General features: G+C 41.5%; 1 protein-coding gene across 1 annotated transcript; it reads right to left on the bottom strand.

Moving 5' to 3' along the window:
• Window positions 1-872: 872 nt before the first annotated feature.
• ATP6AP2 (ATPase H+ transporting accessory protein 2) lies at window positions 873-12,720 on the bottom strand. Its single transcript, XM_002190729.6, has 9 exons — window positions 12,563-12,720; window positions 9,667-9,797; window positions 7,470-7,592; window positions 6,063-6,158; window positions 5,747-5,884; window positions 5,369-5,422; window positions 3,888-4,037; window positions 2,742-2,858; window positions 873-1,946 (listed from the first exon to the last, which is right to left on the bottom strand). The coding sequence occupies exons 1-9, from the start codon at window positions 12,639-12,641 to the stop codon at window positions 1,752-1,754; spliced, it is 1,083 nt and encodes a 360-aa protein (XP_002190765.4). The 5' UTR covers window positions 12,642-12,720; the 3' UTR covers window positions 873-1,751.
• Window positions 12,721-15,454: the final 2,734 nt, after the last annotated feature.

The following is a 15,454-nucleotide window of genomic DNA, read 5'->3' as shown; positions in this document are numbered from 1 at the left end:
CTGTAAAACTCTGTACCAGTATCTGAAGTGGACTGCTAATCTGATCAAACCTCTGAACCTACTGTTAGAGATGACAGAATTGTTATTTAGATACTGCACTGGGAATATTTAGATACTGCATTAGCAATAAATCTAATCATAATCATTGACATAATCACTGTGTCCTACTTCTCACCTGGCTGAGAGCCTTCCCTTGAACTACTCTGACACGGTGTATTAAATGTTCAGCAATTACATTCCTGTCTGAGAAACTGCCACTGCAACTCTTCCTTTCCATCAATCATCCAGATTAACTTTAAATACCATTAAAAGTAATTTCAAGTGATTGAAACATATACTGAATTGGATTTATTTGACTCAGGTAAACCTGCAATTTGCTCATTTCGACCTGAATCACTGCCCAGGATCTCCAAGACATGAACAATTTCAATGCCCCCAATTCAGACATTCCCAGTAAATGAGACAAATTCAGTGAGAACATCTTTTCTGGAAGTGGAACAATTATCTCCTAACAGCAAGGAAAGTTCAGCACATCAGAGGGCAAGACGATAAAAAAAGTAGTTTCCATTCATGCTGCTGTAAGTCTGGAAGATCTCCTCTTACCACAAGAGCAAATGAGCTTCTAAGGAGGTAGTTCTAAAAAAGACCCAAGCCAGAGATCAACCATTTGCTTTAACTACACTCACTATCTGGTTTAGGAAAACCCACACAAGACTTTCTTTCTTTTGAAGGACAGTTTAAACCAAACTGCTGCAGCCTTAGGGCCACTGTCACACATCAGATGCAGCCACAGCTGCCCCGGTCACCTGAACAAATCCTAAACAGAAGGAGCCACACCTACAAAGCCACAAGGAATAAATGCACTCCAGAACAACTGTTCTTTGTTTTATTGAATGGTTGAAGCGGGACTATAATCCAGGTATACTTAAATCAAATGTTGGTCCACTCTTATCATCAAAAATAACTGATTTTTAAAATAATAATAACATTAACACAAATGGAAGGAACATGAAGCATCATCACAGGAACTTTCAACTGTAAGTGACATTAGAGCATGACCAGACTGGTGCTACTGCAGGATTTACAGACTGCACTGTACAGACCAGCCACACCAGTGTTATTCACCTCCCAACCACTGAGGTTCAGGGGGAAGGATCCTTCTGTGTACAGCTCACCTCTGAGCCATCAACATGAGATCAAAATGCCATTTATGCTACTAGAGCCCTAGGCTGAGAGAAATATTTCTATATTTAGTATTTTAATGAAGAATATTTACTATCCTCTCTGAAGTTACATATAACCATTACAAATATTTACATCAAACATTTACAGCTGGTTCATAATATACAACACAACAATTTAGCTATAATTTTTGATCTTCCAGTGCAAAGTTTCAAACAACATGTTGCTATCATAATTTCAGTTTATCTGGTTTGCACAGGCAGAGGCAGTACAGGGCATTTCAAAAACTCATGTTACAAGATAAAAAAAATGGAATGGTGTCACTTTAATAACAATTACTCCAGGGAGTGTTGTTTTGGTTTTTTTAAACAAGCAGATTTCAATTTCTAAATTCCATCTGGTGCTACTACTAACATTTAAAATAGTCTTGAAAGGGGGAAAAATTACTTAGAAATAAATACATCTTTAAAAAAACTTCCACAATTAACCATGTCAAGACATTTGTTTTCCACACAGGCTGAAGGAGACATTGCTCTTCATCATCTTCCTGTGCTGAAATATGGTGCAGTTCAATCCATTCTTATCTTCTGATTTGTCATCCTATAAATAATGCTGTCATAGCCAGGATCCATGTTCCAGAGGTTGTAGGAGATAACTATCACAGCTAAAGCAAGACCTATCATCATCCACAGAACAATGTTGAAGATTACAGAGTAGTCGTAGTTATATGGATAGGCAAGGTTATATGGATTTTCAGTTTTACTCTGCAATAAAGAAAATATTTATTACTTCAAAGTGAGCTTGCACACCAAACATCTTGACTCCATCCAAAGTCTGAGCAACCTAAATAAGAGAGATGCATTTTGTCTAGACAAATCTGATGCAAGGGCACAGAATGCAAAAAAGTGATTATGTGAGTGACATCAGTGGACTCAAAAAGAAGAAGGTGGCAGGAAAATGAAATCCAAAGTCCTGAACCTGGGGCAGAACAACCCAGGTGACAGCACAGGCTGGGCACTGAGCAGCTGGGCAGCTGAAAGAGGGACTGGAGCTCCTGGAGGTCAAGGGGAATAGGAGCCAGCAGTACCTCTGGAATGACACAGGACAACTGCATCCTGGGCTCAGCCTGGAGTCCAGCCAAGGAAAAGATGTTTTCCCACAGCTGGGAGGCAGGACTTGCCTGCACTGGGCAGACAACACAGAAGGGCAAATTCTAACAAGGCACAAGGGAAAAAATTTTCACCATGAAAGTGGTTAATGCTTTGGAACAAGAGAGGCTGTGGGACTTCCAGGGATGGACTTTCCAAGAACTTGGCTGGACAAGAACCGTAGCGCCTAAATTAGTCCTGCTTTGAGCAGTAGGTTGGACTGGATGACCTCCAGAGCCCTCCTCAAGTGAAGTTACTGAATGGCAAAGTGAAGATCAAGACAAGTAAGTAAGCTGCACCCACACCTAAGTCATAGTCAGTATTTTAGTCCTTAAAGAAAAGTGACAGGTGAACTGATATACTTAGGATCACTTCTAATAAATGAGAGGCAGTAAAATGTGGCTCTACTACCTGTGAAGCCTGGAGAATTGAGCGAGTCTTCCTCGAGAGGGGAGAGTTAAACTCCTTCACAGCCACCACTTCTACTACTGCATTCCCACCATACAGATTAAACATCTCATCTGCAAACTGGAAAAGAAAAGGTGATTTAATTAAAGCCTAGACTGTAGCCAGGAATTAAGCAGAGTTTTTGTTAGCAAGATGTAGCAAAACAAAAGATGTCAGCTTCAGAAATAATTATGGAAAGCTATAGAAGTTTACACTATTTTAGCATTTCATTAAGTGTCAACCTTCCTCTGGTTTACAGGGCCTTCTTCAAATCTGCAGTCAGTGTTGTGCAGACTGTGGCTTATGCCTGACTTTCTGGGCTGAAACTTACTGTTATCCCTTTTACAAAAGGCCCATCCCCACATCATTTCCTAACTGTGTGTTTTGTCAGTTCCAACAAAATATTTAAGCTCTCAAACTCCCACTGGGAAACTATGAACCTGAATATTTTCATTCTGGTCCAAATGCTATTATGTCTAATATTTAAATATATTTGCTTAAGGTCAAAGAGGCCAAAGAGCAATGCTTAGAGAAAACAAGTATTTGAACAAATTGATCTTTTTGAATTTTTTCATCACACTTTGGAAACTCTCAAAAGTGACTGATCTTAATAAAAATTTAACTAATGATTATGTAAGACCTGCTGAAAAATTACTTTCTTGAGCACACTGATGGATGAACAGCAGTTATTTTGAAGTCTTAGAAATTTACATTTACATAGCTTTGTGGGCAAGGGTAAACTAACCACCGCATCTTGGGATAAAGATATTTCCAGATTTCCAAGAGCCTCTTTTTGTGAGACATTCTGGTGCTTTCAAATGCAAGGTGTTTGTTTAAGCAAAACAAACATATCAAGCCATGTTGATACAAGGTTTCAATACACCCCTACTCCTTTATTCAAAATATCTAAACACATTGTAGAATTTTCTCACTTTCCAGAGAGGCAAACTGTAATATTCAATTTTGTAACTAAACAACACCATTTTAAAAACCAAACAACAAAAACAAGCATTAGGCAAGCGAGCACTAATGAAGTTACTTCTTTTAGCTAAAATAAAAACTCTTTTCTTAGTATTATCATGAGTTTTGTTCATTAGGTAGACAATATACCTTTTGCAAAGAGTCTACAAGAATTTGAGAAGCATCCTTGAACTGCTGAGAGTCTTCCCCATATCGTTTCCCAACCTCTTCCAAACCAGACAGTTCCAGGGAATAAAGGTCTGGAGAGTGATCTTTGGCTAAGTGCTTGTGTCGAGACAGCTTTGGCACAACATTAAGAGCAAAAAGAAATTAATTCATACACAGGTTACTTTTAAAAACACGTCGCACAAAATCAATTTACTTGGACTAGGCCAGTCTCACTTTTTACCGTCATATTCCATAATTAGGAAATTGAATTCTTGCCAACTTAACTAGAAGATGTTCATAATTTTCTTTTTTTAATTCTACAGAAGAAAGCAGATGAACATTATGTAGCATCTGTTCCTAACATGAGGTTACATCCACGTAAGGGAGTTGTACTAAAAAGAAACAGAATACTTATTGACATCAGAATCTTCATTCTGTAATTGCCATGAAAATAAAACTCACAAGAAAACAAAAACATAACTACAAGACTTAGATACTAGCATTTCCTTGTTTGAAGCAGGCCCTTGAAAAGCTCAGTAGGTTGCAGCTTCTACCTTGTGTTGTCCATGTACAAAACTAGTTTATTTGAGAAGTATCATCCAATACTTCCAATATTCAGAAAATCCAACCAACACAATCCAAATTATCTCAAAAAAGAGTAGTGACATTCTTGCACTTCTGCAGGTGAGAAGATGCAGCACTGATATTTGCCTGCACAAGACAACAGCCTCTGAAAACAAGGAATTTAATCCCATCTTCCCAGTTACTTAAACTGCAGCATTTCTAGCCTGCAAAACAAAACCAAGTTGTTCTACCTCTTCTTCTCAAGAGCCCCATTTCTCTCCACTAGCCCTTTACCTAATGTGAATTTTTGAATTTTTCCACAACTCTTTCTTTCACTTCAGTAATTAAGGGTTGCAGATTAAAGGACACACAGAAAAAACCAAACCAAAATGAAACAAAAAGACCCTCACACCACTGACCCACTAAAACAAACCCTAAACCACAGCAACAAGACAGCAGCTCCTTAGTAAAAAGATCCTCAGAATGAAAAGCTCACCCCTCCACTGGAGCATTTCTACCACCATCACTATTCATGGCACAAAAGTCACTCCAGTCTTTTCAGATAAAGTGATATTTTGAAGTAAAATGGTGGACAGGGCAAAGAACATATTCTTAACTACCATTATACTTCTCAAGTTAGACACCAAAGAAAGCAAATTCTTCATTGAGTATTCCAGAACTGTCCCTATTCTGACCAAACACAACACAAAAGAAAACTACAGATGATTAAGGTTCCCATTCACAACTGCAGCGATGAGGCTGATACAAACAGAATGCATTATTCAAACTGATGGAACCAGCTGATGACACACTGGCTGCCATGCATCCTTGGCTATGGCTTCTCTACTTTAAAGATCTCTGTGACACAAGACAGGGGAGAATTTTTCAACACAGCTTACCAGGCTTGCAATATCATGTAGGACTTGAAGTTCTGACAGAAAAAGCAAGTCAACCTGAGGGAAGAGGCAGAAACAAGCATTTCTTTTGATGAAACCCAAGTTAGGGAAGTCTTGTTTTGTTGCAAGTATTTTATAACAGTTGTTTGCTATAACATCAGAACATGCTAGAAGGAAATAACATTGCTCCAGTGTCAAACCATAACACTCTTTCAGTACGGTTACTTAGAAAAAAATGTTTGAACTTAGTTTAGAAAAAATTAAGAGTGGGCTCGTAGGCAAAGTAAAAGGGAAGAAAAAGCAAAAAAGGAGAAAAGCACAAGCTAACTAAGAATATTAGGAAAAAAACCCCAGAAGTTCCCACTGATGAATGTGCTTTACCTCATTGTTCCTGCTGAGGGAGTTGAGAGGGAGGGAGCTGAGGATGGAGCTGTCCTGGAACAGGCGGTTCCGCAGCTGGCGCAGCGTGACAGAGAGATCCTCAAACACAGCGTTGGCCTTGCCCACCATGTACACCCTCTGCAGGGACAGCCACGGGTTACTGGAGCACAGCTCCTGCTCAGATTCTCCAGCCACACACTAACAACCAATCATGCTTGCAATCTCCAGAATTTCAATTGGGTTTCCTCCAGACACACAGGAGGAAGGAGGTTTCCCTATCTGGGACACGCAGAACCAGGAGTGAAGCAGTACTCACTTCCTCACTGGGGGCCAGCTGCAACACCACGGGCGTCTCCTCAGAAAACAGAGTATGGATGGCATTTGCAACACTGTCCAGACTGAAAGGAACGGCCTGGAAGACAAAGCTTGGTCAGATTTTTGGGTTAAACAGGGGCTACTGATCTTAACTAAGAAAGAAAAGTAAAATTATCACATTTCCAAAGTGATAATAAGTCATAAGAAGCTACGTACGAAACAAAACATCACCTGTGTATCTATGAACAGACATTTTATTTATGTGGCAAGACACAATATACTCTGAAGAACTCCAAGGGACCCTGATTGTGAATTAAAAGGATTATTTAGGCTTAGAGTATGGCCTTGTTTATCAGTAAAACAAGATCAACAAATATAGGGAAAAAATCTCACTGCAAATGGAAAGTTATGAACCACAAAAAAATCATGGGTGAAAATATACCAGCAGGAAGACCAAGAGAAAAAGACACATATAAAAAAACCTACTAAAATAGAAGAAATGTTAGCACAGTATAGTGCCATTACTGGCAAGCTAATAGAACTGTTAGTTTTTTAAAATACTTACTTGTGGGTTTTATTTAAAAAAGACACAGAATGGCACATTTCCATTCACTACTTAAAGTGGCAGAAGAGGCAAGAGCATAGATTTAAACTCAGGAAATTTTAACTTAACACAAGAACAAAGTTTTTTACTCCAAGGATGGTAAAATAGTGGCAGAGGTAGCCCAGAGGTCACGGAGTCTCCATTTGTGGAGATGCTCATATCCTGACTGAACACAGTGCTGGTCAGCCTGCTCTGGCTGATCCTGCTTGATCAGGGTGTGGGATGAGACGATCTCCAGAGCTCCCATCTAACCTAAAGCATTCTCTGTTGCTGTAAGAAGCCTGAGAAGCCTTAGCAAAGATAGATAGTGATAGGTAAATGTAAATGTTTGTGTTGATTTCTTCCTGATACAATATAATGGGATGGTGTTTCTAAGTGCTGTATTTCAGTCAAGTACTTGAGGAAAACTCAAAAGACCACTCATTGGGCAATAGAGTACATCAAAAAATCAACTCCATATAAAATGTTATCACACACTCAGCTGAAGCAAAAAACTTAACAATTCTGATTTTAAAATATTAAGTTACCATGGGAAGAAGTGGATTGGCACAAACATTAAAGTTAGCTGTCTTTCAAGGAGAACATGCCTTGGTCAAACACAGGAAGCCCTGGGTGATCTCAAGGGCCTCCTACCTTGTACAGAATCCTGGCTAGGTTATTGATCTGTCAGTTTAGGGCATATGCAAACTTCAAGTGAAGTAGGAGACAAGTGAAGATCAGGGATTACAGCAGAGAATCATGTACTTGTTATTAGACCACAGGAGGCCCAGGAATCGCATGACAGCTCCAAATGTGGATACTCACATTCTCAATGGGGTAAGAAACCCCTTTCACAGGCAGCTTGTCCACGCCTTTCACTGTCACCAGCACAGTGGCTTGTGGCCGGTGAAACAGATCACCCACGCCCAGCCCGGGCCAGGGGAGGTCCTAGTAAAATAACAAAAACAGTTGTATCTCACAGGCAAAGGAAGAGTTCTTCCCACTATTAAAGCAAAAAAACTTATTATCCTGTTAATGCCTCCGTGCAGGACAGCCTGATAGAAGTTTAATGGGGAAGTAAGTTAATACTACACTGCTTTCATTTTGAGTAATGCCTCCAGTCAACCATGAAGGAACTGTTAGTTTAAAAGCTGCCAGTAACTTCATAGCAAAGTCTACACTAAGAAAACATTATATATAATGGATACATGAGGAGTTATTTCCCAGAATTAAATTATAAATACTTAAGTCTGTATATAGTGAGTGAAGGCTGAATTTAAAAAAAACACTAATATCTTTATATTTTCAGTACAAGAAAGAAAAAGGGTGGAAAGGAAGGGGAAGAGAGAGATGTGTCAATCACAACGACACATAACTAATCTTAAATGTACAAATTTGCACAGAAATATAAAAAGATTTCTTAGCAGCTTACTACAATTACAAATCAGTAGGAATACAGTGGAGGCTACTGACTGGTTTAGTCAGGCACAAAACACAAATTCATCTGTCTGGAATAAAGACAAATAGATTTCCCCATTTGTGTAAATGACATAACTGCCCTTTTTTTTTTTTTAAGCCAAATTAATTGCATTTTAGAATTAAATATCATTGACACTACAATTTGTATCACCTCACAGAAACAAAGGAAAAACCCTTTAAAGCATCATCAGGGACAAAAATGGGGTTTGGTTGTGTTTTCCTTTAACAAGGGAAGAATATTGAATGACTTTTTCTGAGAATTCCCAATGTAATGCACTAAGAATTCCAAATTCTCCACAGTGGCCTTGCTGCACTGTCAGTTTATGCTCCTGGACTACAGCTTTGATGTGAGCTGGAAAAGAAGTGCCTGGGCCCTGCAGTACTCTCCTTACCAGGGCTGGAAGCTGCCCACACAGTGACCTCTGCCTTAGGGAAGCTTTCAGGAACTCTCAGTTCCAGGGCTGAGCTGAATAATCAAACACTTCTTCCCTCCCTGCTTCTAGGATTTGAATTAATAGTAACAGAGAACTATTTCTACAGGCTGCTACAGACCCATTGCAAGAAATTAATCCCAAATAATAATCCAAAATAATCAACATTTACTCCTTAGTCATACTACTCATACAAGTTTGTAACTAGTTTGATGACAAAAATAGCAGAATTAATTGACAGCAAGGTATTTTCAAATTCCAAAACACAGGCTAAGAGCCTTGCATTCAAACCAGCCTTATCAGACCTCTTCCCTAGCTGATGTATGGAAGAAATGAGAACTGGCTGCCCTTACCAGCACTGTGAGAATGCCTCAGGCTGCAGATTTCAGTATATGGCTGCACACAGACACTGCCAAAGATATTTGGCTATTACACTTCCATCTACTGTTTCAACAGCCACTCATCCCTGCTGAAGCCCAGCAAATAAATTCAGTAGGCAAGATGGCATCAATCCAAGTGCTCCTGCTCATGTGTCCCATTTTAAACATTGCTAAAGTTGTATTTGAATGCTTAATGTGGAGAAACACTACCACAAATCACGTTTCCATGGTTTTGGATTATTTCCTAAGTAACCAACTTAGGTTATTCTAACCAACCAGAGTGATTCTAACTCTGCTCAGCAGATAGGCTTGCTGACCTGACAAAATGCCTGCCTTGCCAAGCCATTTCTCAGGCTTCAGATTACTCAGGAGAGAGCCCTACAGAGAGCTTGTGTGCAAGAAGTGACAGTGGTCCCACCGATTCTCAGTTTGTGACCATGGATGGGGGGATACAGCACACAGCCAGGTCTCACAGGAATTGAGGAGCAGCACTGGAAAGCCTCTGCAGGCTTCCTTCTGCAGCTGGTGACTCAAATTAGCCAGCTAGCACAGCTTCTGGCTGCTCATATGACCCAACAGCTCTGTCCTGGAAACCACCTCTGTAAGTCATGCATTCCCCAAGACAAACAGGGCAATGTTTTATATATTCCAGCACATGACAGGAAGATTTGCATCTTGAGTGAGCAGGTCTGTAGCTCTAGAGGCATTTCACAATCAAGACCTGGAACGTACTTCTTCAACAGAAAAGCCCATGGTCAGTGCAGCAACATCTGGGATCCGCTCGCCCGGGATCGGCCAGCTTCCATCTCGGAAAACAACCGACTGAGGGGATCGCAAGATGCTGAACTCACCACCACAGACACCTGGAAACAGACAAAGAGCTGTCAGAGCTCCTGCAAGCTCTTCCTTTACATAACAGGAAAATGATCATATTTGAGTTTTCATCCCTTCTTCCTCCCTCCCTCCCATGCCTATCAGTTTACAGAAAGCCAGGAATGAGAACGGCTCATTTGAATGCTCGGGAATACAAAATAAGGTTTCCATACAGCAATGACTAAGAATGAACAGATCCATATTAACAAAAGCAGGACAATTATTCAAACAACAGCAGAGCACAGTTCTGTGTAACAATCTACAAGCAGACTCACAGTTCAGACCTGGTAAAGTGAACTCTCCATGGAGCCAGGCAGACTCCAAAATCCTGTTAAGCCCACAAAGCACCACCACAGCTCTGTTTGCTTCCAGGACTGCTTGGCACAACACCTCTGCTCATGCAGGCAACAGCCAGAGTCACTGAGCCCAAAGCCAGGAAGTCCAGTGGAATCTGTCAGTGCTGGCTTAAACCAGGCAGTGCCAGGATAACCTGGCTCCTGCAGAACAGCTCTGGTGTCCCTCCCCTACATCCTCCACCTCATGACACCGTGAGATGTTTGTCTTCCTTGGATGCAGCACTGGACCTGAGCTGATTGTGAGGAGCCACAACCTGCAACACTGGGTTTCCACTCCTCTAGGATCCCCCTTCACTCTCTTCCCCCATTACCTTGTATAGCAAAGTTCACTAGAAGTATATTTCTAAACTGTTCTATGAAAACAGCAATTTACTGCATCATAAAGTCAGAAAGGACTCCACAGAAATAAGATAAGGGCTTGTTCCAACCTGGCTTCCTATCTTAAAGTCACTTAGGAACGGCTGCAATACACCAAAATTTATCTAAATAAATTTTGAAACTTTGGTATATATAAGCAGTAACATGCACCATGCACAAAATTTCAGGCATATGCTCCCCAATCAGCAATCTGAGTAGGTTGCCACCAGAAAACTGATTTGATACAAGAAAATCAAGTAATAGAGTAATAACTATTTGCAGGCCTGTATGTTCAAGTTCTAATTAGACAATGAATCTGACTGCATACCTCAAAATTACATGAGTAAGATAACTGTCTAAAGGAAATAGAAGTATTTATTCATATGATCACTGAAAATTGGTTACCAATCCAAGCAGTGATATGAAATAGTTTCCAGGGCTTCTACAAATCTAAAGGCTATTTACAAAAACAATGCAACAGTAAACTGATGTGTTGTACAGCTAAAAACTTCCCTAATATTAAATTAACTAATGTGACCTTGAAGATGCTGTTCCAAAGCCTGGCTCACGATCATGCATACAAATGTTGACAGTAAATCTGAGCTATGTTATGATAAACACACCAAAGGACAAAGTTCTGAGATGCAGGCTGCAAAGGGGGGAAAAAGGAAGGAAAGAGGCCAAAACCAAGTGATATTCATGGAGTAGATTCAAGAATTTATTTAAATTTATGTGTTCCTTGGGTGCCTGCTACCAATTTAATGGTGGATCAAGCCACATTTTGAAGGGCAGAAATGTTTCCAGAGCAATTTCTTGAAGTAAGAATTTACAAAATTGCTACAAATCCATAGGATTTCACATGCTGCTCTTCACAAGGCTGTTACAGTCACATTACTTAGGGCAGACTAGCTTACCTAGGACAACATTGCTCAGGTGGATAAAATCAGAGCATTAACCCTTCACAACTGAATTTCCCTCACTAGACTTGTTTCAAGATTACAGCGATTAAATTTGAAATTGGGAACACCAGCAGATTCCCTCCAATTGCCTATGGAATAGCAAACCTAATTCCTACCCTGCCAAAGCTGTACCTCAGGTTCTCAAAAGCCTTTATGAACCTGGAAGGCTAAAGAACATTGAGTGGGAAATATTTACAGGGCCTGAAAGTGCCATCACGAGCAGAAACAGCTCAGCAAAACGTGAAAATTCATACAAAATAACAAAACCATGTGTGCCTATCACAGAACCATCAGAGTTGGAAGAGACTTATAAGACTATCAAGCCCAACTATCAACCCAATAGTGCCACGTCCAGATGCCTCTTCAGCACCTCCAGGGGTGGTGACCCCATCACCTCCCTGACCAACCTATTCCAATGCCTCACTCTGGCAGGGAAAAAGTGTTTCTAGTCTCTGATCTGAATCCCTCTGTCTCAGCTTATAGAATTGGATTTTAATGTAATTTGTACACCATATAAATTAATTCAATGAAGTAACACACTACATATAATTATACATATGCATTATAAAAATACACTATATACTGTCAAAACTTATGTAATAATTAAAAAATTAATTTTATATAACGAATTTACACAATAAAATCATAGAAACGTATAATTTAATATAAAGCAGCCCTCGGATTGAAAGGGACCGGATAAAGGGGTTGGAGCACCGATTCTGGAGGTGGATGGGGGTGGGGCAGGGAGCTGCAGCACAGTGACAGCCCCTCAGTGCCACCCCTCGATCCCGAACCTGGCACCCACCGACACAGAGCCCCCTCAGTGCCACCCCTCGATCCCGAACCTGGCACCCACAGACACAGAGAGCCCCTCAGTGCCACCCCTCGATCCCGAACCTGGCACCCACCGACACAGAGAGCCCCCTCAGTGCCACCCCTCGGTCCCGAACCTGGCACCCACAGAGAGCCCCCCTCACCCTCCCCCTCACCTTTCCCTCCCCAGCACCGCGGCCCGGCCCCTTTCCCGCAATCTCCCCCTGCAGCGGCCAGCCGGCTCTCCCCGACCCATCCCCGCTCACCCACCGGCGACCCAGGCCGCTGCCAGCAGCGCCGCCAGCCGCAGGGCCCGGCCGGCCCCGCCGCGCCGCCCCATGTCCGCCATCAGCCGCCGCCGCCGCCGCGCCGCCGACAGCACCCCGCACGCCGCCTGATGGACAGCCGCCACAGCCAATCGGCGAGCGGGATGCACGATGAGTGGGCGGGACTTTGCAGAGCTGACCAATCGCCGGAGAGGAGCAGTCAGCTGTCCAGCTGGGGGCGGAGTCTTTGTTTGAGTGGCGTTCCCGCCGGGCCAATCAGATCGCCAGAGGTCCTGCACCATTTTCCTCCCCGCGCTGCAAACCCAGAGGGAGCGGCGAAGAGGCGGAGCCAAGTGGCAGCGGATTCAGCCAATCGGAGAGCGAGGAGTAGGGGTTGGCTCCGCCCACGCCTGTCAGCCTGACAGCGATTGGGCGGGGCAACGCTGTGACTGACAGCCGAGTGCACCAATCAGAGAGCGAGAGCGGCTTTGATGGGGCAGCGGGGCCGTGAGGGGCTCCTCCCGTTCCTGGGGCTGTCCTCGGCCTTCCCTTTGTGAAAAACGGCAACCACTTGGCTTTTAACATTTTTAATAGTTTAATAATAACGAAACGGTTCTAAAAATAGTAATACAATTTCAGCAATAAAATTTAGAGTTAGGACAATTACAAGACAATAAAAAGCAAAGAATTATGGATGTCCGGATGCTCTCAGACACTAAGTCATGAAAAGCATCCCCTGTGAAAAAAGGAATAACCTTAAAAGCAACAGCCTGTTGCATATTCATATATCTCATACATGATGCATAAATTCCTTGCAAATTAAGAACTTTTCTGGTTTTTGTCAACTTCTCCTTAATCCTGTTGGTTCCACAAAGACGGAGAGAAGGTGGAAGAATATTTGTCTTTTCTGATAAGGAGGCTGTAACTTTTTATGGGCCCACTTCGCTGACATCTCTGTGTGAAGAGTTTCTTGATTATCTCATCTTCCTGTTTGAGCTTGCAACAAATCCTATATTGCAGAGTTTCTATTTTAACATTATGTTGTAACTTAAAACTACATTTAACACACTACTTAAGAGAATTAACACAGCATAAACTTTCTAACATTACACATATAATATGCATTGTAATATTTGCAAAAAGCCAATCATAAAATGTGCATTTTTCACAGCCTTGTCTATGCCCTCACCATCAGTGGCTTCTTCCTTAAATTTTGCAGAGAATATCCACAGTAACAAATTCAGTGACTGCCCCAGCCATGCTCATCCCACTTCAGCTGTGTGATAGAACAGGCAGGTGGGGCACTGTGGTTACTGTATGTTTAATATTCCTGTAATATGGTAATTCCTGTAATATGGTAATTCCTGTAATATGCCATGATCATCACAATCGAGGGAGGTGGTCCTGCTCCTCAGCCCTGTGAGGATCACCTGGAGTGCTGTGCCCAGCTCTGGGCTCCTTAGGACAGATTAATACTCACTCATTCCTTACTCTGTATCATGCATAACAAAACCAGCACCACATAACAGCTTTTGTGAAATAAAAGGAAATAAATGCTTGAGATTATCTGATTCAAAATAGTTGTTTTCTGGTGGGCTTTTTTGTCCTGGATTCCTTGGGAAGCAATGTGTGTGAGTTTACACTAAATGCAGCAGTGCTAGGGAATGTTTTATCTGCTTTGCTGGGAGACAGCACCTATGTCACATCCACGTGGTAAGACTGTATTTATGTGCAGAACATGCCAAGGATTACTACCCATACAACTATTTGGGCAGAGCTATCCTTCTGTGTTTTTAGAAATTCCAGCCAACTATAGAAACACTTTGAAAATGTGCCTGAGCAATATTTCTTCACCGGGAAAAAAAAGGTTGTCTAGAAGAATGAGTGAGTGGGCACAGGAATGCAGGTAGTAAAATGAAAGTGTGTTTACAGCAAACAGTATTTAAGAAAGTAAAGTTATATCCTTGTCACTGCCACATGTTAGTATGTGACAATTGGCAAGTCACTTAAACTCAGCTTTTCATAGGTGGCAATAACAATTCCTCCCTTGTCTTTGAGTTGTTTTGCATAAATTAGGAGGAGCTCCTGCTCATCCTGCTGCCAGGTAGAAACTACACTTTGAATATGAAAATCATGCCAGATGCATAGGGTACTCTAAAACTCAGCAGCCGAGCAAGTTATGAGCACTTCAAATTAATACCCACTCATTTCTTACTCTGTATTGTGTGTCACAAAACCTACACTGTATAATAGCTTTTGTGAAATAAATGCAAAAAAAAGGTTTGTGAGATTACCTGAATACTGTGGCAAAGATATGATCAAAATAGTTGTTTCCTGATGGGCTTTTCTGCTTTCAGAGCAGGATTAGAAAAACACATGGGAGAGAAGGCTTGGATCAGTGAACAACAAAGATATTGAATGATTGCTTTTCAGTGAGCCCAGCTGGTTTGTGCAGTGAGCAAGGCATGATGATTTTGAAATTCTGTATTGTAAACTGATAATGCTGCCTCAAAATGTAAGCCCATGGATTAAAGTTATGTGGGTTACTTTATTTTTGGCATTTGCTGTCCCTTGGACACTTGGCTTTGCAAGTGTAGTGTGCCATTTACTGTGTATATTTTAGCATAATTTCACAAATTTTTGCCTGTCTAGGAAAACATGGTTCCTGCACCTTGTAGTTTGAAGTACAGATGAACTGCAGGTATGCTTACCTTACCCTCCCTTCCCTTCAGATTGTGTATACACCCAAAATGTTCATAGAAATAAGGCAAGAAGAGTGACCCAAAGCAGTAAGTTTCTGAAACTACTAGAGGGCATTGGGTGGATGTGGTTTTGTAGTGGGAAAAGGTAGTGGGAACCACAGAAAAGGTAGTGGGAACCACAGAACAGGAAAAGG

Source organism: Taeniopygia guttata, chromosome 1 (assembly GCF_048771995.1).
Source record: "Taeniopygia guttata chromosome 1, bTaeGut7.mat, whole genome shotgun sequence".
NCBI lineage: Eukaryota > Metazoa > Chordata > Aves > Passeriformes > Estrildidae > Taeniopygia > Taeniopygia guttata.
The sequence above is the reverse complement of the archived record's forward strand: the minus strand, read 5'-3'. Positions and strand labels throughout refer to the sequence as shown.